Here is a 25,413-nt window from a genome sequence, read left to right as displayed (position 1 = left end):
AGTACAAAGTGTCCACCTATCTTCACCCTTGGGTGATAAATCACACAGAGTGATAATTAGGCAGTTACAATCATGATCAATGTCTAATTATTGTAGCTGTCATTTGTAATTATTGCTATGGACATATCTAATTTTTAATAAGCCTACTGAAGCGTAATTAGCCTATACAATCATTAGTGCAGCTTCTGCCCCTTTCTGCTTTACCTCCAAATCTCCCCCAGTGCTGCTAATGTATTTTTTTTTAAATCGTATTAAAAATGTTCATGTTATATTTTTAATTATTTTATAGGATTTTTATTTTGAGATTGTTTCTATTCCTTGGGTTACAACGACTAATCAGATATTTGTGTCCAAAAATAGGTCGTCATGTATCTCAAACTATGTAGATTTTTTCGTTAGAATACATAGATTTTTAAAAATATTTTTAATTGTATCGAATTATATGAATATGATATTGAGTTTAATTGCTACCACTTCACACAGTAATTCCCCACCGCTATATCGGAGTTAGCAGTAATAATTAAAAAATGCTTCATAAAGCCAGTCTTCCTCCTCTTTGTTCCCAAGTCATGCCTGTACAGTAGGAGAGAGTATTGTATAAAAACGGGCGTGTGGGCCTGCGCACAGCCCGGACACGCCGCTAGATGACAGCACTGTCTAACCAATTAGCTTGTGAAAAATAGCAATATTCCCAACTCCATATCGCAAGGATGTGGACTGTCCCTTCCTGTTTTAGTGCCGAGAGAGCCACCGTACCGACTCACACTGGAGCAGGAATACAGGCACTCATAACGCGATTATGTCGGGATTTTCACTGTGTTTGTCAAACACACGGAGCGTTTCTTTCCGTCGTGGGGTGTACCGGTTTATGTTTTAGGGAATGCTGTTATGTTATTCTCCGGGTAGCTGGTAACATAGCAGGCCTGTTTATTGCGCTGCCAACCCTTGTTCCTTTCCTGTGTCAATGATTGTCCTCCCCTCACTCTCATGGCGGAGACTAAAATAATATATCACATAGACGAGGAGGAGACCCCTTATCTGGTCAAGCTGTCCGTTTCTCCGGAGAAAGTCACCTTAGCGGATTTTAAAAATGTCCTCAACAACCGACCGGTCAATAGCTACAAATTCTTCTTCAAATCGATGGACCAGGATTTTGGGTAGGTGGCCACCATTATTATTATTAGCCCGTTCGTCTGGCTCACTTGCTATTTATTATTGCGGTGTGCGCGCGCGTGTGTGTGTGTGTGTGTAAATGTATCAAAAAGCTTATTACAAGCCGCGATAGGCAACATCAGACGGTGTAACATTGTTACATGTGTGCAAACTACAGTGCCATGTCTGTTTCCATGCTCCTGGCACCTGCTCATTATTACTATCCTGTGCGCAGTGGAGGAGACACATGAGTGTTTGAAGTGATACCAGATCTGTCCAGAGCCCTAATGACGCAGCCCTGCACGCATTACACAGAGCCAGACCCCTGCTCCCCTTATTCGTGTCAACATATTAACCCATATTAGTGTCAATACGTGAACAATGTGTATGTGGGAGCAGTGTTGACAAAGCCACCACATGTTCAAGTACTCAGGTTTCACATTGTCTTGTTTTGTTTTTGGTTTCGCCTGGTTAGTGTGGTTTTCCGTATAGGAAAAGATGACCATTTAAAGATGTATATTTTGTTCACATCCACTTATGATAGCCCAGAAAGTTGTCTTTCTTTCCACACAAACACATTCAATGGACTGCAGTTGAATCTCAAGGGAATACGGCCCCTGCCAGCCAGTGATTGTGACTGTAAGATATGCAATCATGTAACCACCTTTTGCATTGAATTGCCCCAGACGAGGAGATCTGTCAAACAATGCAACATCCTCATAACCTTGTTTTTCTAACGAATATAGTATCATAAGCTGCGTTATTACAGTAATGTGTGTTTTGTTTTCCTGACGAATACATGTAGTTTAAATAATGCAAAGTGAATATACTTCTCTATCTGTTTGGTCATGTATTTAGACCTGTAATATGCAGTATTGTAATTTACTGTCGTCAGGATAGAGAGAAATTAATTGAACCCATGATTACTGTATGTTGTAGCATTAGTTATGGAACAAAATAGAATATTTCAGAACACATTACATGTCATGCAAATTCATTTTTTTAATGAAGTAGATTAAGTAGATTTAGATTAATTTGTCTTTGTTGTAACTCATTTGATTATTTTCCATGGTGAATTACACACCAGAAAGCCACAGGAGCTCCTTCCTTTATCCACTGCATTCTGGACCTTACGAGTAATAGAAATATTTCTTCCTTCTCTCTCTCCTTTTGTTTTCTCGCCGCTCCTCTCTGTGTAATCCCATCCTGATGTTCAGGAGCTACAGCAGGTCTACAAAGCTCTTCAGCTCTCTTGGTCTGCGAGCTCTAGTTGTATCAGGCCTCTGCTGAGGATGACATATTTGTGTCAGTGCCTGTTTCTCATTCCAGTCTGACCAGTCATACATGAGACAAAAAACATTACCACAGCGCTCTAACCGCGAACATGATTGGAGGAAATGCAGAGGCAGGCAGTGTCTGTAGAGCCAAACGTCATACATTTCCACTGCAGCCTGACCTTGTGAGGGAAACCGTCTCTTCCTGGTGGCTAGGTTTGGTGCGCCGCTTTGTCCCCAGCCCCGGCTTCCTGCCTCTGTTGCACTGCAGGCCGGGCTGCTCACTGGGCCTCAGGTGATCGACAAGCAGATTATGGAAACAAACAAAGCGTGTTTGCTTTCTCCACATAGAGACGAGGCTCCGTGTTGCCGAACACCGGCTCCTGCATGTGCATATCAACAAAGCATGTTACGTTACGTCGTGAATTGGACATTGTCGAATGACTATGTTTTCACACAGAGCTGTTATGCACAGTTCGTGAAGGCGTCCCCATCAGCATTCCAGCCTTTGAGTTGAGGCTGAATATTCAGGCTCTGTGAGTGCCGTATGGCACTGGCACAGTATGGAAGCAAAACCAGTCCAAAGCACAGAGGATAGCAGCACTTTGTGGTAGCCGTTCTGGCTGTACTGCATACACACAGACAGTATAGCTGCTGGAGAATTAGCAAGGGAGGAATAAGACTGCTGAGCAGAGAGGGAAAACATCAAATCCCTTGCAGTTATAGACTGTGTTTGAAATGTAAATGAGCAGTCAGTGCAAGGTCCTCTGTAGTAGACCCCCTGCTGCGCCGGGGAAAAACCAGCCATTCTCTTATGGGATTGCTGAACTACATTTGTGCCGGCAATATCGGCTCTCTAAGCAATGGCCACACCAATTTGATAAATGGGCGTTTGCCCCCAAAAACGCCTCAGCTTACCGCAGTGAACATGTCACTTCAGTTCCCTTTTGGAATCGCGGGGAATACATGTAAACATGGGCTGTGTGGCATTTCTATTCACACAACACACCACAGCAAATTAAAAGATGAACGTTTCTTTGTGCACATTTCATACTTCGGTCGTTCCCCCCCCCCACCACGTAACATTCATTCACTCATCAATATTCATAAGACAGGAAGCTCATTGAGGCAGTGTTGTTTTCAAGCAACCCACTTGCCTTTTTTTTTTTTTTGGAGACTTCAAGGTGATGATATGGCGTTTTGTCATTGCCACTGGTGGTGAGTGGGTTTGAGAGACCTCACTATAATGCAAGTCACAGAGGCACTCTGGAGCTGAGGAAGCAGCCAAGCCGAAGCTCTGAAAGAAGCAGTCGTGTTTGTGCCTTTAGAAAATAGGGGGCTGCTAGCGGGATCTTTCTTCTGCTGAGGTAGGGGTGCTAAGCCACTGTAGTTAGAGGACACAAATCTGCAGCTTTCTGCACAAACGCACCTCTGCCTCACCTCGCCTGTTTTTCGCTGTTTGAGGATAGTGATAGATTTCGAAGGTTATGCTGCATTTGTGTGTCATCACGGCGTTTTCGACAAGACTTGTTAATCTTGTGGTGACTATACAATACTTGTCAGATATTAACATTATGTCTATCACACGGCTACAGTACTAAATATGGCAACATGCTATTATTAACAGCTCTCTGGGTGGTTAAAGTTTAATTTAGCCGTTTACTGAGTCAGACTCTGTTTCATATTGAAGTCAATCTATTTACAATCTGGTTTGACTACAAATATTTTGCTTCCCTGTTTATAGTATCATTAGCATCAGCCCACCAAAGTCCTTGGACTGCTGGCCGGTGTTGGCCGGATTCTCCTGCCCCTGGTTTCTGGTTTAGTCTGTAACTACCCAGCCCTCCTCTGTCTCACAAAGCGTAAACAAACACGTCTAATCTTCCCCAGCTACACAAATATCCCCAGTAGTGGAATATTCAGCCATAGCCAGGATAGATCTTGTGTCATTATCCTGTAAAATCTGTTAAGACTTATATAAGCTGTCAGCTCTAAGGAGTCCGATCTGTGACAGCAGCCCACACCAGACATATGCTCATCTGAGCAGGGGTTACTGTGTGTGTGTGTGTGTGTGTGTGTGTGTGTGTGTGTGTGTGTGTGTGTGTGCATGTGTGTGTGTGTCTGTACTTGTTAAGTGCTCAGGGTGGAACTAACACTTCTCCTGATATCAGATGCAAACTGAAGAGAATGCAGGCCATGCGTATTTTACTGCAAGATAAAGACGTCATCTCTTATGATTGGAATTGTTTTTCTGGTTTCAGTTCTTGTAACAGAACGAGATATGTTAAAGATATTTATTTTGCGTGCCAGTTATTTCAGAAACCTTAAAAAATTACAGTTACACGCACAAGTGGAACAGGTAATCTTATTCCTGGGAAACATTAGGAAAAGAAGCGTTGCTAATGTTTTATTTGTACAGGCCACTCCCACATCCTCACAAGTCACCTTACAGCTGGTCATGCTTGAGAGGGAGGATGCAAACACTTCCTACCTAACAAGCAGCCGGCGGAGTCGGCCGCCGCCTCCCTCCCTCCTTCCCTCCCTCCCTTTTCCTCCCTGGAGGTGGAACAGGCCACAGCGGCGGAGTCTGCGGCCGCCAGTTCCAGCTACAAGGCTACGTTATCTCTGTCCACCACTCCCATCAACACAGCTCCCACAGCAGCAGCGCACACAAAAACACAACCGGCTTGGCTAATCATTTCAGTAGCAGGGAAGTTCTGGCAAACAAGAAGTGAAAAAACAAACAAAAAGAAGCTGAAAAGTCGCTGTCAGAGACACCCCTGCATAAAATCTTCTAGGCTTTCCTGCTGCTCTCAAGTCGTGCCTCTCCCTTTTCATGTACCGTGTTGAAAGCCAAGAAGCTAATGTGAGATCCCCACAGAGTCTCCGAAAATGTTTGGTTCTACCATTTCTGGGAAAATTTGCAAAAAACAAAGATACACAGGGGGTTATAACGGAAACTGGTAATATAGCGGGGTGTTTTAGACCCATATGTGTGCGTCTGTGTCTGTGTGTGTGTGTGTGTGTGTGTGTGTGTGTGTGTGTGTGTGTGTGTGTGTGTGTGTCAGTGTGTATGTAAGGGGTTTGCCAGCTCATCTCCTGTGCCCCTTGGCTAGCTCCAGGCTTGATCTGTGTGACACAAGCCAAGCAGGTGTGGTGACTGGTTGCTGCTGAACTGTGTCCCAGCAGGTCAGAGGGTAACTGGGTGGTATTTTTGTTGGGAATTTACAGTCAAAGATGAACACACTAAGGGAGGTTCACACGCTAGATCACTCTATTAATACAAACTCCTGTGCCTTGACGCCCTCTGAAGATTTTCATACATCCGTCTGTCCGTCTGTCTATCAGTCACTTAATCTCACCTGTGCAGGTTACTATTAGACCCAGTCATCACAGATTTATGCCCCTATCCTTGCCAGTTTGACCGGCCCTCATCACATTAATGTGCTTAGTGTCACCGGAGAGAGACGGACAGCCATGACGTTCATAAATCAATAACTAAGAGTCTCAAATCGCTGGTTGTCACTGAGCTCATCCGTGCTAGCAAGGGGGCAAAGCCGGTTGAAAGCCATGTGGAAAATGCGACTGACAAAGCGTGAATGTCTCTCACTATGCATTACCAGGCCGGGAGAGGGGAAGTGTCTCCAGACCGTATATTGTGTTGTTGAGCTAACTCTGTGTCCTTCTCCTGGTCGTTTCGCCTGACTGCTTCTGTCTGCCTGTTCCCCAGGGTTGTCAAAGAAGAGATTTCCGATGACAACGCCAAGCTGCCCTGCTTCAACGGGAGAGTAGTGTCCTGGGTAAGTGAGATGGATGGTGCACCCAAGCTGCCTCTCTCGCCTGGCTGTGCAGCCTCAGCTCTAGGCAAAGATATGTGCGGAGCACTCGTGGATGATGTAAATGTGGTTTTTGTAACGCCTCCACAGAGCTTTTTGAACACTCTTCACCTTGATCTCACTGTTCAGCTGTATTGTATAGGTGTGGGTGATTCCATTAGGTATTTTACTTAGCTACTGTTACAAGAGTTTGACTGCTAAAACAAGGACTATCAAACTGTCTGCTGTAAGCTATCTGGTGGTCGCTTACTCTATTGACTTCTGTAGCTTTATAGTGATTTGTATTTATGGGAGATAAGCCGTGCCGTGAGCCCGAGTTTCCCTACGGGGACAATAAAATATAATGATCAGATAAATCAAGTCAATCTGTCGTGTTAAAGGAGGATTTAGATCTGAATCATTCCTCTGTCACACAGGGCAGAAGACACAGGTTAAAGCTCTGGCTTTAAATACTGATGTTTGACATGTTTAATCTACTTTGCGGCTTTTTTTTTAACAATTCAGTATAACAGTATTTTATAGATCGCTGTGGAAAAATGAATTAGTTCGCTCCCCAGAGAGGTCAGAGTTCCGAATCAGGAACACAGTGGTGGCTATAGAGTCATTAAGGACTGTCTTGCTCAATATCACTTACTCAGTGTCAATACAGTATTAACAACCGGACTTGAAGCCTGTAATTAAATGGGGTCTCACTATACCACACTGTTAGCCCAAATGTGTGTCTTCATGACTCATACACATTTCACATGATGCCCAATTTTCCTTAAACTAAGGCACCCCTTTCACAAACAGATTTATTTCATGGCACACTTTCACTTCAGGTGATTTACCTTATATCAGTAACCTGTAATGCAATTAACATCTGTATGCTGTTGTGTGCTTTTACGATTATTTTGGCTGCTTCAAGTAATATAAACTGAGTTTCTTTAAGATCCATTTACGGTGGCAAATCTTTACTTCACTCTCTCACACAAACGTGAGCTATTATTCCACCAATCTAAGCTGCGGCATAACTGCATCTTTACTAACGGGGCCTTAGCAAAGATGCTTTATGGGGATTTCGATGTGTATTTCTTTTTTCTTCTGTTTTTACATGTTAAAAACATACAATAAAAAAACAAATGTCAGGATAGCCTTTAACCTTAAGGCACTACTTATGTACACTACTACCTCTCATGGTTAGTAAATTCAGAACTTATTCATGTTTTAAAACAAATTCCTACTGTAAACAGACTAGAGAAACCCGAGACATGTTTTTGAGTTCATGATTCTTTTTGTGTGCAAATGTACACTGTGTAAAATGTGGGGAAGACGTCACATCACAGATATCACAGATATCTTTATAAAGCAGTTTTCCTTAAAACTGGAACACCAAGGATCAGAGTGCTCATTCTTTCAGACAGAAAGCCATTCAGAACGGAGCAGACACAGAAGGTGATGGAAAATATAGAAATTCTTCCAGGTTTTGAATTAGAGCAACTGTGAATCCCAAAGCTCGCATTAGAATAATCATAGTCCATACACTTGTTAACGGCTGCCTGCTTTATCTTCCATTATTCTGGCTCTGATGAAAGGAAAGTAGCTGTATGGGTCATTGTACATCCTCCTTTGTACTGACACTCTACTGAGTAAAAGCAGTGTGGGGCTTTTAAGTTTCCATGTCGTTTGCCGCTGTTTCTCAAGTTGTTATGCGTCCTCATCTCTATAGCCTCTCTGCAGCATCGCGCCTTTCCTCGCGCGTGCTTTCACACAAGATGTGCTTGTCTCTGGTGCCGGCATCACTGTGTGTTTATGTCGCAATGTCTGTTGAGGTTATTTTCTCTCCTCGCTATGGGGCCTATATCATTCAACAGAATATTTATGATTGTTTGTGTTTCTCTCAGAGCATGAATATGTCTCGTCCTTTAACAAATCTTTTCCGACTTCCCTCTCTCAGTTGGTCCTGGCAGAGAGTGCCCACTCTGATGGAGGATCTCAGTGCACAGAGAGCCATCCAGAGCTGCCCCCTCCTCTCGAGAGAACAGGGGGCATCGGAGACTCACGGCCCCCCTCCTTCCAGTAAGTAGGCTGATTACTGCCTGTCATATATGCACAATTTCACACACACGGCCATGTAGGCAGATGTATTCAAGCACACCGTTCCTGTGCACTGGGTGACCTCTTTATTTCACACCGGCACGGTGAGCTAATCAGAATGTGGAAAGCAAATCAGAGAGGTTTGTCGTCACAGGCTCGTATGGGAGGTGTAGGTGGTCTATACTCCTGTGTGTGTGGATACGGCATGAAGTACGTGCTAAAGCTTCGAGTGCGGGGAGACATGCATGGGTGTGAGTATCTCTCTCACATGTGTATATGTTCTCTTCCGCCCACTCGACCATGGAGTAAGGCGCTCATCGATGTAAACATGATGTGTACGCCGCCAGTGCTGCTGTTTCTTGAAATAGCCTTCACAGCATAAATGTCTTCAGGCAAAAACTGGCACTCAAGTGAGGCCCATTTTGTTCAGTCTCTCAGAGCATTCAAACATACCCGGCTAATAAAGGCATGTGTGGCCCCAAAAGCTCAGAAATGGAGATTGTTTTTCAACAGCCTGGTGACGATTACCTGAGCCCAGACTTTGACTGCGAACATGCTGAACAGAGGATATCACTGCACTTGCTGAGGAGAAGTCCCAAGCTAAATATAGCTGGAAGGGCTGGGGGCAGTGGGGGCAGTGGGGGCGAGGGCTGTTGCCATTACAGCGCTAGAGCAATATGGCTGAGGCTCTATATTGAGAACATGCAATCTGTCATGTCTCAGTGTATCTCTTTATCCAGTGTTTGACATCTCAGCTCGCTTTTGCCCTCTATGGGCTGTCCCCTGCTGTTTGGCTGTCAGCTGGCCTGATGATTTTATTGTTCCCGGCCAGCTTTCACCAGGACTACCGCCACCTTGTGGAGCAAGACGTCAGTGTGTCGGCCCCTTTACCCCACGTCATATCCCCCCCCCCCGCCCCCCCCCCTCCTTCACTCTCCCTTTCTTTCCCCCTCTTTGAGACAGACAGGCAGGCCTTTCTCTCAGAGAACCAGCGTGGTATATCCCTACAGCAAACCTCTCTTTCTGAAATGAATCCAGTCTTCCTCTCTCTGTAAATAGCTAGAATATTATTACCACTTCATTTTCTCTTGTGCTTTATTCATGCGTTTCATGTGTTTGTCGGCGTGAATGGCTCTATTTGATGTGCACACAGAATAGGTGTTTTGGGCTGAGAATGCACACAACTGATGTGCTTCTGTCTGGTAATCCGGATTAACGGACATTAAAAGCCACCGTCTCCATTTCCCAAGAGGGAAGGGGAGGCGATGGGCAGCAGAGAGGGGGGGCCGGTAGGAGGGGGTGGGGGGGGGGGTGGATGAGTTGAAAGGAGGTGGCATTCGTTCACAGCTGCAGCGTAGCGCCTTGGATAATCTCCCCCCGGATCAGCAGACCTGCCGCCTGGCTGGTAAGCAGCCATCGCCAGCCTGACAGACAGCCAGTCACCACCACATCTATCAGTGCACTGCTGCCCAATCACTGCCAATAGAAATGCATTCCCAACTATGCATCTGCAGTGACATTTGCATGCATGCACTGACCTGTTGTTGGTGAAGCCCGGCCCAGGTGCACACATTAGTACCTCGTGGCAGAAGTGTGTTAGCATGCCTCATTGGCCGCTGTATCACCGCTGAGTGAACACAGCAGACACAGCATCTCCTCTGCTCTTTAATATGCATTGATCATTCACACACCGCCAGTGAGGAGTGCGAGGACGTTTGAACCATTGCAGGGTAATGTTTGTGTTCCGCGCCATCAGATCTGTTTGTACACACTATGAATATGACAACATTTGTAAATGAGCCATTTGTGTGTGCATGAACGCATGACTGTGCCAGCATGGCAGTGTCATTATTTATGCAGGTGTAAAGTACATGTTGCACACATGCCTAAGTGTGTGTGTGTGTGACAGACTGACAGGGGTTGAGTAGAGTTCTCACCAGCTTCAGGTTTCTTATGGGCCCGGTGGCTGTGTAGGTCCCTTAACCCTGGTGCCCGAGGCCACAGAGTCTCCAGCACACTGACAGAATAACAATCTGCCCTTCAGCCTCTTCAGAACCCCCAGACTCCTCCCAGACCCCAAGTACACAGGCCAGCTGATTGCTCAGCCCACACCTGATCTACCACTTCTCGCTTTTTTTAATGCAATCTGTCATTCTCCTCTCTCTGTCTCTCTCCCGATCATGCTCCAGGCACCATCTGGGCTTTCAATAGGTCTCATTAATGCCAGCATTGTCCAGAATGGCTCCCTCTCAGGGTATCTGGTCATTAATGACACTTAGTAAAAAACACATCACAATGAAACTGCTATTTTGCCCTGAGGGATTGAATTTGAAACAGAGTGATAATATGAGTTGCATATTCCCCTAAGGCTGAATGGCAGGCAAACAGATATCATAACAGACAGAAGTATATTGCAGCTGGGGATTATGTTCAGGAGTGTTGGTCGCAGGCTGCCTAGAGAATTAATTTGAAAGACTTTCTGCGAGGGAGACAGAGGGAGTGTGTGCGCGTGTTTTGTACATCATTATGAATCTGACTGAAGTTTTCCGATGTGTGTATTGCAGTGCCAATGCGGTGAGCAGTCGCGATGGCCTGGACACCGAGACGGGAACCGAGTCTCTCCTGAGCCACCGCAGAGAGCGAGAGCGAGAGCGGGCACGGAGGAGAGCGAGAGAAACTGAGCGTGAGTACTATCAGCCAGGAACAGATGGATCCTAAAAATGCAATTATCTTGTCATTTTGTAGTTATTGCAATTCAATGAGTCTGACTCAACACTTAACTTCCTTTAAAAAAAGAGAGAGTTGGACAGACAGCAGACATGTATGAAAAGAGGCCCTAGGGGATGACATGGTGTGTGTTGAACTTGCTATATGAGACCAAGAAAGAATATCCAAATTCTCGGAGGAGTGAAGAAAGTATGGGGTGAATAAGTTCACTCTATGTCAAAACTGTCTTTCCCAATGATTGTCTTCGGTCAGAGGCTGTTTTCCACTCGGTACTCACACTCCAGTCTTTTACAATGATTATACCCTGTCAGAAGACACTAGTCTTTTGTGAAATATCACAGGAAAGTTAGCGATTACAGCTTTCTTTCTGCTCCATTAAACAAACTGCTCTGCTTTACAGACTCAAATGTTTTTGACATGAGAGTCTTCCAGGGAACATCACAAGCCTGCACCGTCCACAACAGAGACAAGGTAGACTGTACTGGTGCAGCAGGATAAGGTGTGTTCTGTCGTCTGCATAATCGTACTATCTGCAATATTTTGAGGCGTCGGCTTCAGTCTATTCCAGTTCTTGCCATACACATATTTTGGCAGAATTAGTTGTTGTTCATGGCAGGAAGTGATATTTCAGCGGCGTCTGATGCTCAAGGTTTGCTGATGTTTGCTCCGTCTATCTTCCCCTTGTCCTCACTTCACAGCAATTTTCTCTCTTTGCGTCCTGCACTCATTAAGCAATGAGTACAGCATGAGGTTGTGACAGGGTTTGACTTGAGTGGAGACATATTGTTGGTGCTTTCCATGTCAGATCCACTGCTGCTAACTTCCAACTGCACAGCTGTTGTTTTCTGGCTGATGCGGAAATACTTCAAGCCTAATGAACTTTGCATCTGTCCTCAATCCCCTGTGTTGACTGACCTAAAAAAGATCTAGCAAGCAAGAACCCATATAATGGACTTCGTTTTTGGGCGTGTTAGTAGCCCAGTGGTTGCTGTCTTAGTCACATGGCTTGGTTGTACAGAAGGAGCCGGTAGCCCCGCCTCTTTACTGCACAGCCTGCAGCATCAGCAGGAATTCCCCAGTCACCTTATACACACACGCTTCAAGTGATTTTGTCTCAGTGTGAAAGCTATCTGTTTGACAGTCATTGGTGAAAGTATGCAGCCCTGGTAAACATATCCCTTCTTATTCTCTTGTCTGTGCTGTGGTGTTTGACAATGTATGGATGAATAATGCAGCGGTTGAACATTTTAGTAGGGTGAACAGGTGTTGGATGAAGTTATGGAATATGAGCTGTTTCAACGCCTCCAGGTGCTCTGCATCTTAACCTGTTGTAAGACATGACTCTAATGTTCAGTTATTACATTGTAGCAGATAACATGTAATACCCTGAAAAAGAAAAAGAAAAAAAGCATCAGCATTTCATTAAGTATAATGCTGTTCATAAGGCTGGGATTTCAGAGTTGAGGTCAAAGAAGACATAGCTTAGCTAAAGCACTTATGCTTATATCAATGTATTAAAAGCACAAATACAACTGGTGAAACTGTCCTGCGTTGCGAAAGGTTTCTTCAAATGATGTTTTGTGATGAGATGCTGCCGGACGCATATGGGCTTATAATAACCTGAAAGTGTTTTCACCTGAGGCAGCGATGGGACTTGACAGCACATCATCTCAAATCCCATGTCATCTCTGTTTTGGAGAATACCGTCATCTGATTGGTCAGAGACAGATTAGCAGTCATTCTATAGTTGCGTACCATGGGAGGGTAGGAGGAGGCACTACTTTCTCCCGACTCTCAGCTCAGTTTCTCTGTGCATCGGATGAAGGCACACTGCCGGCTGTGGTGAGAGGGACTTGTTGTGTTATGTTTGATGACGATATTTGACATTTTCTTATGTTATATTATACATGTGTTTTCTTTTTGTGGTTAGTTTAATGCATTTCTTCCGAAAATGTAATGGGAAAAGTGCTCTAGTTTTGCGGTACGAAGGTTATGGTTACCTGTTTTGAGCTTTTATACTAATACTGTTAACCCACCAAATTGTCACACAATGACTTTATCGTGTGCATTATTTATTGATTTAGCTATCATAATGAATTCAATTATTGTTTTACAACCAACTTATCCTTTGAAATGTCCCAACTTTTGAAAAGTCCAAAGTTTCACATGGCTAGTCAAAACGTGGCTCTCTCACTTCTTGTTTTCTGACTTGCCGCTCTTCAGAGTACCTTTAATGCTTATTCCCTATTAGTTACTGCCTCTGGTTGTAGATACGCTGTGAATCCTGTCGGCAGCCAGCTGGTGGGTAAAGACCGTCTGGGGCTCAGGCTGAGTTTTAGAGAGCGGCTAGCGCAGACGGAGCAGAGCACAAAGACACAGATTTCAGTCTGGCTTGGTGAACCTGCACTCTTGTCTTGTTTTTTTGTTTTCTCTGGTGTGGCAGTCATCTGAGCGTGGGAGGAAATATGGTTTTGTGATCCTGACAGTGGATGTCACGTCTCCGCTGATTGAGTGCTTATGTGCAGTAGCTCGGCTTTCATAGAAGCACCCTCTGGGCGGAGGTAGCGATGGGAACTACCACGTTGCTGGAATGTTTTGCTTGCTCTTGGCGAACACGTTGGCTGCCACGCCCTCTTCGCTTTATGAGACCTTTCCGGCCAATCCGCTGTCACCCTGAGACTGCACCGACTCACTGGCAATGTACGTATGGAGACGGACGGGGTGGTAAAGTACACTCCTGGTCATTTTGAGAGTACAGTAAAGCACCGTATTAAGAATATATCTCAAGTAGCTGTATTAATGTTTTAACTTTGTATGGTTATTTCTATCTTTTTCAATATTGTACTAAAGCCAAAGTCATTGTTGATGCTTTATTCCTGTGCTCTACTGAAAGGTCTGACTTAAATCCAAGTTCTGCTTTTCAGTTCTTTTCAATAATGCTCAAATCTTCCATAGGTATCGAAGATGAAAGTTGTTTCCGTCACTGTTATTCAGATAACGATGAGATTTTTTCCAATTCTGCCACTCTTGCTAACACTGTCCTTCCTCCCCTCCTGGTCTCTCCCCTCTCGTTCTGATCTGACCGTGCGATGATTAACATGACCTCCAGTCTGACTCGCTGCTGCTCTGCTCTTTCCCTCTCCAGTCCCTCGCATCAACGGTCACTCGAAATCAGAGCGCACCGCAAGGGACTCAGCCATGGGTTACGACAGCGCCTCGGTAATGAGCAGCGAGTTGGAGTCCAGCTCATTCGTTGACAGTGAGGAAGACGAGGATGCTAGCAGGTAACAAAGTACTTCACATCAAAATGTCTTTCTGCTCTGTCCAGACACACGGATCAGTAGCTTTTGTTTGCTTCTGAAAACAAATATCTATTCTTCATAAAAAGTAGTTCATGAAACCACAAAAAAGAGAAACACCTTAAAATACAATATATGTATATATACAGTATATATATATGTGTATATGCAACATATAGCTTAAATGACAATTGATTTGTTTTGTTATGTAAAGTACTATTTTATTTTATTTTATTTATTTTATTTCCTCTAACTAATGTCAATACATCTACATAGATTTAGCCTGTAAACAAAATAGTTGTGAACGTGTCTTTTCTGTACAGTACACATAGTAGTTGTACCTCTTTCTTCCTCTCCATATCACCGCTCTTCTTCTGTGTTTCAGGCTCAGTAGCTCCACAGAACAGAGTTCTTCTTCACAGCTGATGCGCAGACACAAGCGCCGCCGGCGGAGGCACAAAGTGGCCAAAATAGACCGGGTGAGCCCCTCAAAGACACATCACTGTTCCTGTTGGAATTGAAATTGACATGAAGTATAAGGAACAGATGAGAGGGCTGATTGAAACGTTATGCCGCGTTGACTGTTTCTGATGTGCTTGTCCTCTTACTGCCTTTCCAGTCTTCATCCTTCAGCAGTATCACAGACTCCACCATGAGCCTCAACATCATCACTGTCACGCTCAACATGGGTAAACCTGACACTTCCATCACTATGATTTCATTTCATTTACATATATGTGAATATAGATATATTAGTTTGAATGTACAAGCATGGCTATACTAGTGTTTTTCAGACCTAATACTGTGTGCTCCCTGCTTTCTCCCTGACAGAGAAATACAACTTTCTAGGTATCAGTATTGTCGGTCAAAGTAATGACCGAGGAGACGGCGGCATCTACATCGGCTCCATAATGAAAGGAGGCGCAGTGGCTGCTGATGGGAGAATAGAACCTGGAGATATGCTCCTTCAGGTACTCCAGCAGATACTTCCAATTTTACTAAACATTATTGAACATTTGGAGTTTTTGTCACCATACATTTTTGTGATAAATATCAGTTGTTTTAGAAGTAATTAAAACACCTCTGCTGCTGCTCTTTGTACAGACAAGTCAAGTCAGTTTTATTTATTTAGCCCAATATCACACATTTGCCTCATTGGCTTTACAATGTGTACAGCATACGACACACTCTGTCCTTCACCCTTGATTTGGATAAGGACAAATTCCCCCAAAAATACTTTTAACAAGGGAAAAAAATGTAAGAAACCTCTCGCAACTGAGGAGGGATCCCTCTCCCAGCACAGACAGACGTGTGTACAGAAAAATATCATAAAATAATAAAACTACAGAATAGACAAACGATACGTAACATATGAACATATATAAAGAAAATGGATCCAAGAGGAGGTCAAGCAGCTTCCTGAATCTGCTGGAAGGAGACCCAGATCCAACATGTGGAATGAGAGAGAGAGCGAGAACATGACACATGAAGATTTGACTGTACAGTATTTCTGTCTGAGGTTTTGTGGCCCATTAAGAACCACAATGTTGCATTCACTTCCGTTACGAGGCTCTTTTGTAGAAGTTGTAATTCTGCCTCTCCTTTTCCTTCCTGTTAATGCCTCTCTTTTGATCTCTGTGCGGCAGAGCTCTACAGCTACACCCTCTATAAAACACATACGATATTCTGACTACAATTTGTTGTTGCCCCAACATTCACGGAATAGGTTTTATTATGACTCATTGTGTGTCCCATAGAAAGCAGTTTAGGATTTGCATGCGTCTGAAGGCCCAACAGGCATTGCAGAGATTAATGTGCACAGTACAAGTGCATGAATACGTTTGAGCTCTCTACAGAGCTTCAAAATAATATTTAACTCATGGAAACACTTTGAATATTTATGTATTAAGTTGTATATGTTGTTGTCTACCAACCAGGTGAATGACGTAAACTTTGAGAACATGAGCAATGACGACGCAGTGAGGATCCTCAGAGAGATTGTTTCCAAAACTGGGTAAGAACATACGACTTGCTCAGACCAACTAGTGAGCGTTGTGATGATTGAACTCACTGCTGCAGAAGATTATTCCATTGAGAGCAGAACTTACTGTATGTTAAGGGTAATCTTACACTTCAGGCTAACATGTTAATCCCATAGGGTGCTGTTTTGGTATTCAAAGGATTTAAAGAATTAAAGGAATCCCTATTGAGAAAAATCATGAGTGTAAAATGCAAGCATATCCCTACAGATTATCCATTGTTGCCAAATCTGCATGTTTGTTGATAGATTTAGAGACTTTTCCAACACCGTTTGTGACTTTTTCCATAAGAAGAGTCGTGACTCTCTGAGCTGGTATCAGCTACTTTCCTGCATCACTCTCCTGCTGTTTATACAAGTATAGAGCAAGCTTTTATAGTACATACAATACGGTACACACTAATACTCAGCATAAATATGCAGATCATTATATGGTGTCAGTTAGTAACTTTTAGTGACTTGAGTTAAGTGCTTTACACCAAAAAAACAAAACACTGACTTGATCTCTGAGCGGATGATTGAAACAGTCGAACAGCTAAATATAGACAGTAATCCGTTCAGTCCTGTCTGCTGTATTATTTGGTGCAATCGAACTTTGCTCCTGTGCATTTGGTCTTAAAAAGACATCTGTTTAACTGGATTTTCTATTCGCTTTTTCCTCCAGTCCTATTAGTCTTACTGTTGCCAAATGTTGGGACCCGTCTCCACGAAGTTACTTCACCATCCCTCGTGGTAAGACAGACACGAGTGCTATATACATTTCTAACTTCCCGAGCAAAATTGATATCATAACAAATGTTTTTATTACATCTGGAGCAAACTGATGTCTCTGAGGAGTTTTGACAAAGGTTAAACTGTATCTTTTATCAAAATTGCCTTATTTGTTTCATTTGTTCAGCTGAGCCAGTGAGACCCATTGACCCAGCAGCCTGGATTTCACACACCACCGCCCTGACGGGACCTTACCCCCACTATGGTAAAAACAACCAACCCCCTCCTCCAACACACTCTATGAAGCATCCATTCTGTGGTAATTATGATAACCTTACAACATTTAAACAATTGAAAAGTTCCGTTTGTCAATATTGCTCTTACTCCTCTCCCATACCAGAGTTTGATGACTTGCCTCTGTCTGCAAGTAAAACAGACATGGCAACCATCGTGAAGGTGATGCAGTTGCCTGACTCTGGCCTAGAGATCCGAGACAGGATGTGGTTGAAGATCACCATCGCCAATGCTGTCATTGGTGAGAAACGCTGAGCTGTGTGGCCACCCACAGAACTAAAAGCAAACCTTTGTTTCATTGTAGACTAAGCTTTGGAGATGTTTTAAAAGTAATTTACTGTAAATAATACATGTAAGTCGGAGGAATACACAGACCTGCGTTGTTTGCATACTGCTCTGAACATTGGTGCTCTCTGTGAGGAATTGTAGTCAAGTAACTCTTTAAAATAAACACAGAAATTATTATGTTTGTTTGCCTTTTCCTTAAGAGTTCAAAGTTGCATTACAAATGTGAAATTTAAAACATACTAGTTTTCCTCAAATCCATCAATTCATTTCTGTAGAGGCAGTTTATTGTTCCTAAATACAAGAGATAGTATCAGCGTCGCACTTCGTTTTAGCAAGTTTTTCTAAAAACAAAATCAAATCAATGTCTGAGGCCTGAAAAGTATCGAGCAAGATTTTAGCATTAACGACACCAACTTTATTTAAAGCTCTTGCGACATTGTGCTGCTTGCATATTGAGTATCTTTCAGCATCTGTTCAATACATCAGAGCAGTAGCCAACATGTCTGTGTGTTTGTTTGCTGGCGTCAGGTGCTGACGTGGTGGACTGGCTTTACTCCAGAGTGGAAGGATTCAAGGACCGGCGGGATGCGAGGAAGTACGCGAGCAGTCTGCTGAAACATGGCTACCTGAGACACACCGTCAACAAGATCACCTTCTCCGAGCAGTGCTACTATACCTTCGGAGACCTCTGCCAAAGTACAGCCACTTCTCTCAGTGTGTCAATAATGCAACTACATGTGTATGTTTTTTTTATTACCAGAATGATTGAACTAAACCTGTCCCTTTCTGGTTCTGTTTTATTTCCAATAAGACATGGCATCACTCAATTTAAATGAGGGATCCAGCGGCGGAGGCTCGGAGCAGGACACTCTGGCACCGCTCCCTCCCACCAGCAATCCCTGGCCCCTGGGCGGGCAGCCATTCCCCTACCCTACCTTTCCCTCCGCACCCCCCTGCTTCCCCCCAGGATACTCAGACCCATGCCACAGTTTCCACAGTGGGAGTGCAGGCAGCCAGAACAGCGAGGGTGAGCAATGAAAAGGAGGCTTAAAAAAACGGTCCTCTGATTTTTTTTTTCCATCAGGCTTTCTTTAATTAATGTGATAATTTGACTCAACATGCAACGTGACATTTTCCCTAATCCAAGTATTCCTGACATATGACGTCAGTATTAACAAGTGTCTGACTCATGCTAATGCTAGCCGTTCGGCCTCTCTCGGGCAGAAAGTTGACATTGGATTGCATCTTTATTAATCAAATATGTGTATTCTAAAACGCGTCCTGTATTGTCAAGGTCAATCATGAGCATCTTGAGTCATGCAGCGGACAGCTCTGCAGTACTGGGTGTGTACACGCAAACAATCTGATCAACCATGATTACAAATCACCAGCTTGAAATGATCAACACCGAGGCCATCCCTCATCAGTCCTGGATTGTTCTTTTGTTTCATTTTGAATCCGAGCGTGATATTGCTTTGTGTCGCTTCTGCATGGTTTTTGATGTCTGCATTGAGGGACAGTGGAGAACCAGGGGGTGTGCATAAGTGGATGGCTCTGATAGTGTGGTTGTAATACATTTCACACCAGGCAGTCCAGACTGATAAAAGTAAGCTACATGTTACCATCTATCAGTCTTGATTTTCATTGTTTTGAGTGATTCATCCAGACATCGTCATGTCTTGCTCTCCGCCGGTTGTCGCCGAGTTTAGTTGGTTTGTCTGCAACCTTTGAAACGTGGAAGGAAAGAGATGACAAAGATAAGAATAGCCATGTGATGTATTTTAGATGTAGTTTTGTTTCTTTCGGCACTTCCAAGCAAGTGTTCATGGGTAATTATGTGTTTGCCTACTTGTTTGTAAAATAAGTGCATGTGTTTGTTTTTGCATTTTTGAGGAGCAATTTTTTCATAACATGAAGAGATTTTTTTTTTTTTAGTTGGATGACAAGGAAAAGAGCAAAAACAGCTATGGGTGTAACGATAGGTTTGACCGTAATGGACAGATGCACAGTAACAGGGTACATTAGGTAGTGCGGGAAGGGCTGGGAGGTGTGTGTAATTCTATTGTTCCCTCTGTTTCTGCTGGGCAACGGTAGACTGAAGGAGGAGGTAGTCCCAGGACACTGGGGGAACCGGTAAGCCTGCTAACCCCCTCTCCTCCTTTGCTGCTCTCTTTCTTTTTGCCCTCTCTATCCCATCGTTCATCCTTTTCATCTTTATTCTAATCCTCCTCTCCTCCTCTTATGCTCAACATTCTCCACCTATCATAATGTGGTTTTGAGGTTTTTTTTGTGTGACTCTCCTGACAGTCCATTCTCCCTCTCTGCACCTCTGGGCATGCATTCATACTGTGCTGGGAGGTGCATGATGCAGGATGATCACTCTGAGGCTTGTGCTATCATTCTCACAGATAGGGGGTGATCATGCACCACTTTACCCAGTACTGTCGGGCTCATTGCGGAAGGGTAGGCGTGGAATCTTTTGATTTTGCAACAACGTGGTACACCTCTTTCAGTATGACGCCAGTAGTGTGCATTGACAGCATTGAGACCTGACACTAACCTACTTTTAAAACACTATATTGACAAAAGTGAATATAAAAAAAACCTTAAACAAAGATGTGTTATTCTGTATAATCCACTAAGTGCCCTAGGGGGGGGTGTCTTTCTGATTCAGGTGTATCATGTTTTCCTTTATAATCTGTGAATGTTCCGGTGTATGTATGAATATTAGATGAAGCTCATGGCATTAGTTGCTGCCGGTGGAATGTGGGAAAGAAACCTTTTGAGATAATGGTGTTTGCCCTTGACTGGTGACTCTTGCTAGATTGCATAAGAAAATATCTTGTCACACCTTAAAAAAAAAGTGCAGTAAAGCATTTGATAGCATTAATGCATTTTCACTGTGTAGCGCTCAAGAGGAGACGTTTCTCTCAATGACATGTCATGTGATGTATAATGTCCGTTGCAGCTCATGAAGGCTAAATTAAGCTTTATAATATACTGTATTTTCTTTAATGTGTGACGTTCTGCCCCGGTGTCTATCAGCAGCTAAATCCGCTGTAGCTGGCGGGTTGGAGCTGCTGACTGTTACTATTACTGTAAATGATTATTGTTAAGTGTACTTGTGCTGTAGAAGCCCAAGCTAAAATGTCTGCATTTTGTTTTCCTCGACAGGAAGCCGAAGCAGTGGATCCAACCCCAGCGCAGGCAAAGGTAGACGCTCCTCTCCACAGGAGAAGGGTCAACGGTCAACATGCAGCGAATCAGAGCCCCGCGTTCGTGGAGGGAGGCGCGGTGAACGTTCCGCCAGCCAAATGAGCCATCACAGCCACGCCGTCTCCAGTCACAGCCACGCCGTCTCCAGTCACAGCCACGCCGTCTCCAGTCACAGCCACGCCCGATCAAGTCTCAGTCACAGTCAGTCACACAGGAGTCACTCTCACTCGCAGAACAGCCACCCGTCCTTCACCTACAGCCACGCCCCCTTCACCCAGCCGGGGCCGGGCTCATGTGCCCACAGCGAGCGAAGCCATGCCTCCTCCTACGGCCCCCCAGGCTTGCCTCCCCCTTATTGTCTGGGCCGTCTGGCCCCCAAGACCTCAGTCAGCAGCAGCACGCCCCCCGGAGCCCCTCCTGGGAGAGAGTTAGCATCCGTTCCTCCCGAGCTTACCGCCAGTCGCCAGTCCTTCCAGCATGCTATGGGCAATCCCTGTGAGTTCTTTGTTGACATCATGTGACAGGACAGTGCCTTCAAAACTCATCAAGCACAAAACAATTATCCTCGAAAACCCACTCAGCCCTTTCTGTCCTTCCTCTCAATCTGTTTAGCCTCTGACCATCTCGTCTCTAAGTTCATAATGTAGACACTTACTGGCCCTGTGCGTAACCCCCCCCCCTGCTAGCTGTCTATCCCTCTGATGTCCCAGCAAAGGAATACAGGCAGCAAGAGCACAACAGGAGGGAGGCCTCTCTCACACAAGCACAGATCCTCTGTGGCTGAAAACCCTCTTTTGTATTGACGTGACGTGTACAGTTTGTGAAACGTGAGTGGTATTCAATGTGGTGATTCTTTAAATCTGCCACGCAGACATTCTCGGGAGTGTGTACTCTACCTGGGATATTTTCTCTCCTGCAAGACCTTTAAGCTGCTGGGCCTGGATCTCAATCCCCCAGACCCAGGCCGACACCTACAGCCCGCACTTAGGAACATTTCTTTGGGCCCGAGAACTTGTAATTTCTTTCCTGACTCAAATTTAGCACGTTGCACCAAACCTCCGGCCCCAGTTCCTTTATACTGTGGCGTTGCCACCGGCTTGTTTAAGCTCCTACCTGCCAACTACTAAAACGCTAACCTCGATCAGTTCACAATCCGTGGATTTCTTCAACTTCGTAATTGAGGCTCTGTAGCCAGCCATTGGTTTAACTAGGCTGCATCTTGCATGACTGTCTCAACTGCTTTAAGGAAAAGAAATGTATTAATACATTTTGTTTAAAGTATTACCGTTATTGGGGGAAGTTGTTACCTCTTGCCAATGTTCTAAAGGAAGAATCCGTACACTGGATGATTTTTGTGATGTTATTTATGTGATCATGTTGCGTTGATGGTGTCATACTTTGTCTACTAAGGCTGACTGACAGACAATCAGACATCACCCTTTGTGATTCAGTGGTCAATTTCCACTGTCCTAGCTGTGCTTTGTGGAATGTATCATTATTCCTGACATTCATACCACTTTGGTTTAAACACATTTAAGTAAACAAATCAACTTACAAACAGGATTGCAAACAGTGGACACCCACCACAGCTGTGAAAGCAAACTCAAAGTGTTGACAGGAGGTAAACCAGTTTGCTCAAAGCATCATGGTCGTCTGCTTCGTGAATAAGTTGTGCGATAAAAGCCAAAGCCTCACTGTTGTGGATATGTCTTCTTAATGTAGGAGCTGTCTGTGATGTAGATCTCTCCATGATTATCATTTGACACTCATTTTACAACTTCAAAGTGACTTCAAGGGGAATCCTGGCCTTCAGATTCTGACCTCCTTGCAAAATAATGGCAAACCCCCGTTTGTATCTACCGAAAATCTAGTTACAAGAGGGGAATTAACACACAGATACTAGTTTTTTGAGCACTTTTCCATTTTGTCTCTCCCTCCCTTTAGTATGAAACACTGTTTGCAATCAAAGCTTTCTCTTTTAATTTTGTTTCTTTACAAAAAAAAGAATAAATTGTACATAGAAATTTATTATATATATAAATAAAAAATATATATGTTCAAAATGATGTCTACATTTTCCAATGATAATCCCCCATAAGGTTTTAGTAAGTGAAAATTCTCACCCTAAAATGTACTTTTCTCTTTTTGAAGGACCACTAGAGGGAGACATCCAAGGTGTCATTTACTTCTACTAACCCCACTTAAATTCTAAAGTTTGATACATAAAATGTATTTTGGCAATAGTTGCCAATTTGAATTACGTACACAAATTTTAAATATTAAGTTGACACAATCGCGTCGTCTTCTCAAGACTTGACATCAAGTAGACATTTACAAAAAAAACTACAGATGAACTGTAAGAGGCGTGATACCATCACAACTCCAAATGTGTTACCCGCACATCATTCAAGTTAACAGTTAACACCCCTGAGTGGAACTTCTCAGCACCATCACTGCCGCCTGTACTTTCCCAGTGGGCTGAAGTTACTCTCAAAAAGCTCAAACGTATACTAACCCCATATAGACCCCACTGTCTGCTTGACCGGCCAACCACAGCTTTTTGAAGACGAGTGACGCCACACTCCCCCACACTCCCCCACATGAGAGGAAGTGTTATGAGAAGCAGGAAGGAAGTGATGTCAGAGCCTTATAATAACGCCCTCGCATGCAGAGGTAGATTGAACAGTACCCTACTAAAGAAGCAGCCCTCAGAAGAACACGGTGCTCTGTGTTCGCCTGCATTATATTCACAATATGGAGCATTATGTAAAATGAAAATGTAGTTTTGACACAGTGACACTGACATAGTTGCAGTTTGACTATGACTTAGGCTGATGTCAGCCTACATGCGAATACACACACACCCACACACACTCATTTACCAGCAGAATGAATGAATATCATTACTACTCTACTTAACGGACAAAACTATTTCCCGAGTCAGTATGTTAATTGAGCTTCTGGGGTTTACTGTGCTTCAAAGCTTACTTTAGGGGGAGGTTTAAGGGTAAGTGTGGGAGGTGTTTCTTGGCCAAGGATACGTAGGTGGATGAGCTGCTGACTTTTGACATCACAGTCTACGGTAACGTGCGTATGCCCTTACAGTAGGCGAGCCATGGTAGGCTGAGAATGATGCGTTAGAATGTCAAAGCCGAAATCTGCTAAATGTCATTCGAGTATCATATGATGATGATGCCCTAAAAACGTGACGCAGCAGGCAGCTCTTGTGGTTTTGCTTTGGTGTGAGTTGTACGTGAATTGAAGAAGTAAGAATAAGATACACCATCATTAAATAACCTTGAGGAGATGGATGTCATCTACCATCTCATCATTAGTCAGCAAAATTCCTTTTTCTAAAGGTCAAAGCACTTACTGTGAGGAAATTCCCGTTCCTTTTTCAAAGGAAATCAACACTATGAACTTGTTTTGGAATGGACACACCATTAATCATAAAACATGTCACACACATCACTTACATAACTTCTAAACAACTCAACACCTCTCCCTAATACAGGCCTCCTGGCTGAAAGTCCTGCGTTTAGTTTGACCCATTCACCTCCACTTCCTCTGTGCCTCCTGGCCTGTGCAGGTTTATCCGATTGTTATACTATGTCATCACACTCCTGGAGCTTTTTCCCCTTAAAGTCTAATCACGAAGCGGTTAAGTTTACATGATAATTACTTGAAAGCCAAGTGTGTCTCATACAGACGCTAAAGGGTGCCTTGTGACTTTGGTAGCAGAAGCTGGAGGTCATGACTCAGTGTTGGTAGTTGACACTCTGGGGATGATAACAGGCTGGCATGCTACTCATGCTGCACTTTTTCTTTCAGTTTTCTTTTTGTACCCACTTTGCTGTGGTCTCTATTATAGGGAATTAAAAGACACATAGTAATAGGTGATTATTGCAAATAGAGGGAGTTTTTAAAACTTTTCAGACACTCGTGACTGTTTGCATGAGAAGCTCATATGTTTTGTCTAACGTGACTCATCAGCATCAATTCTTCTTGTGACTGATGGTATGAGACAATAAACAAAAGCAGGAAAGCTTTGTTTAGAAACTATGCTGTTCAAACGAATAAAATACAATTCAACAATGCATTTGACACATCAAAGTCAATAAAAGTACAGTTAGTTTCACTTTTAGTACAGGTATAATAAGTAAAACTATTATTGTACAAAAACAGTGATACTGAAAACATATCAAAGCAGTTACTTAGTGACATTTGGCCACTGAAAAAAGTCATAGCATAGTATGTCAAAAAAAGCTCATCATGAATGTCATAGTACAGTGTAATGAAGGTCTCCTTCATTACTAGTACTTTTGTCGGACAATATGTCTGCAGGTAACAGAAGTAAGTAACACACTCGAAGGGTTGAATGTTGTATTTATGATGAGATGCATCTCAGCTGGAATTGATTGGGCCGGCCCTGTGAAGACAAACACACTTAGTTTGGCTCGATTTGTTACCTCAACATAATTTGCTCATTGTATTAACTGCTA

General features: G+C 43.6%; 1 protein-coding gene across 3 annotated transcripts; it reads left to right on the top strand.

Annotated features, from left to right (window-relative positions):
* Positions 1-752: 752 nt before the first annotated feature.
* Positions 753-22,922, top strand: LOC306709674 (segment polarity protein dishevelled homolog DVL-1-like). 3 transcript variants are annotated; one of them, XM_079177921.1, is made up of 15 exons: positions 753-1,157; positions 6,157-6,226; positions 8,199-8,320; positions 10,903-11,021; positions 14,211-14,349; positions 14,750-14,843; positions 14,984-15,053; positions 15,196-15,335; positions 16,302-16,378; positions 17,067-17,134; positions 17,301-17,378; positions 17,514-17,648; positions 18,224-18,391; positions 18,507-18,722; positions 20,870-22,922. In XM_079177921.1, the coding sequence occupies exons 1-15, from the start codon at positions 988-990 to the stop codon at positions 21,430-21,432; spliced, it is 2,229 nt and encodes a 742-aa protein (XP_079034047.1). In that variant the 5' UTR covers positions 753-987; the 3' UTR covers positions 21,433-22,922. The 3 variants fall into 3 exon arrangements, with proteins under 3 accessions (XP_079034047.1, XP_079034046.1, XP_079034045.1); XM_079177920.1 differs by having other exon boundaries at positions 17,301-17,432; XM_079177919.1 differs by having other exon boundaries at positions 17,301-17,648.
* Positions 22,923-25,413: the final 2,491 nt, after the last annotated feature.

The sequence above is a fragment of the Pholis gunnellus genome, assembly GCF_910591455.1.
Source record: "Pholis gunnellus genome assembly, chromosome: 2".
In the NCBI taxonomy this organism is placed as follows: Eukaryota; Metazoa; Chordata; class Actinopteri; order Perciformes; family Pholidae; genus Pholis; species Pholis gunnellus.
Note: the sequence above shows the minus strand (reverse complement) of the source record. Positions and strands in the feature narration are given on the sequence as shown.

Excerpts from the sequence above, each read along its gene's own strand:
- LOC306709674 (XM_079177919.1), top strand. The coding sequence starts at position 988 with ATGGCGGAGACTAAAATAATATATCACATAGACGAGGAGGAGACCCCT. Across the intron at positions 8,321-10,902 it reads TCACGGCCCCCCTCCTTCCA|TGCCAATGCGGTGAGCAGTC; the intron begins GTAAGTAGGCTG and ends TGTGTATTGCAG. Across the intron at positions 18,723-20,869 it reads AGGCAGCCAGAACAGCGAGG|GAAGCCGAAGCAGTGGATCC; the intron begins GTGAGCAATGAA and ends TTTCCTCGACAG.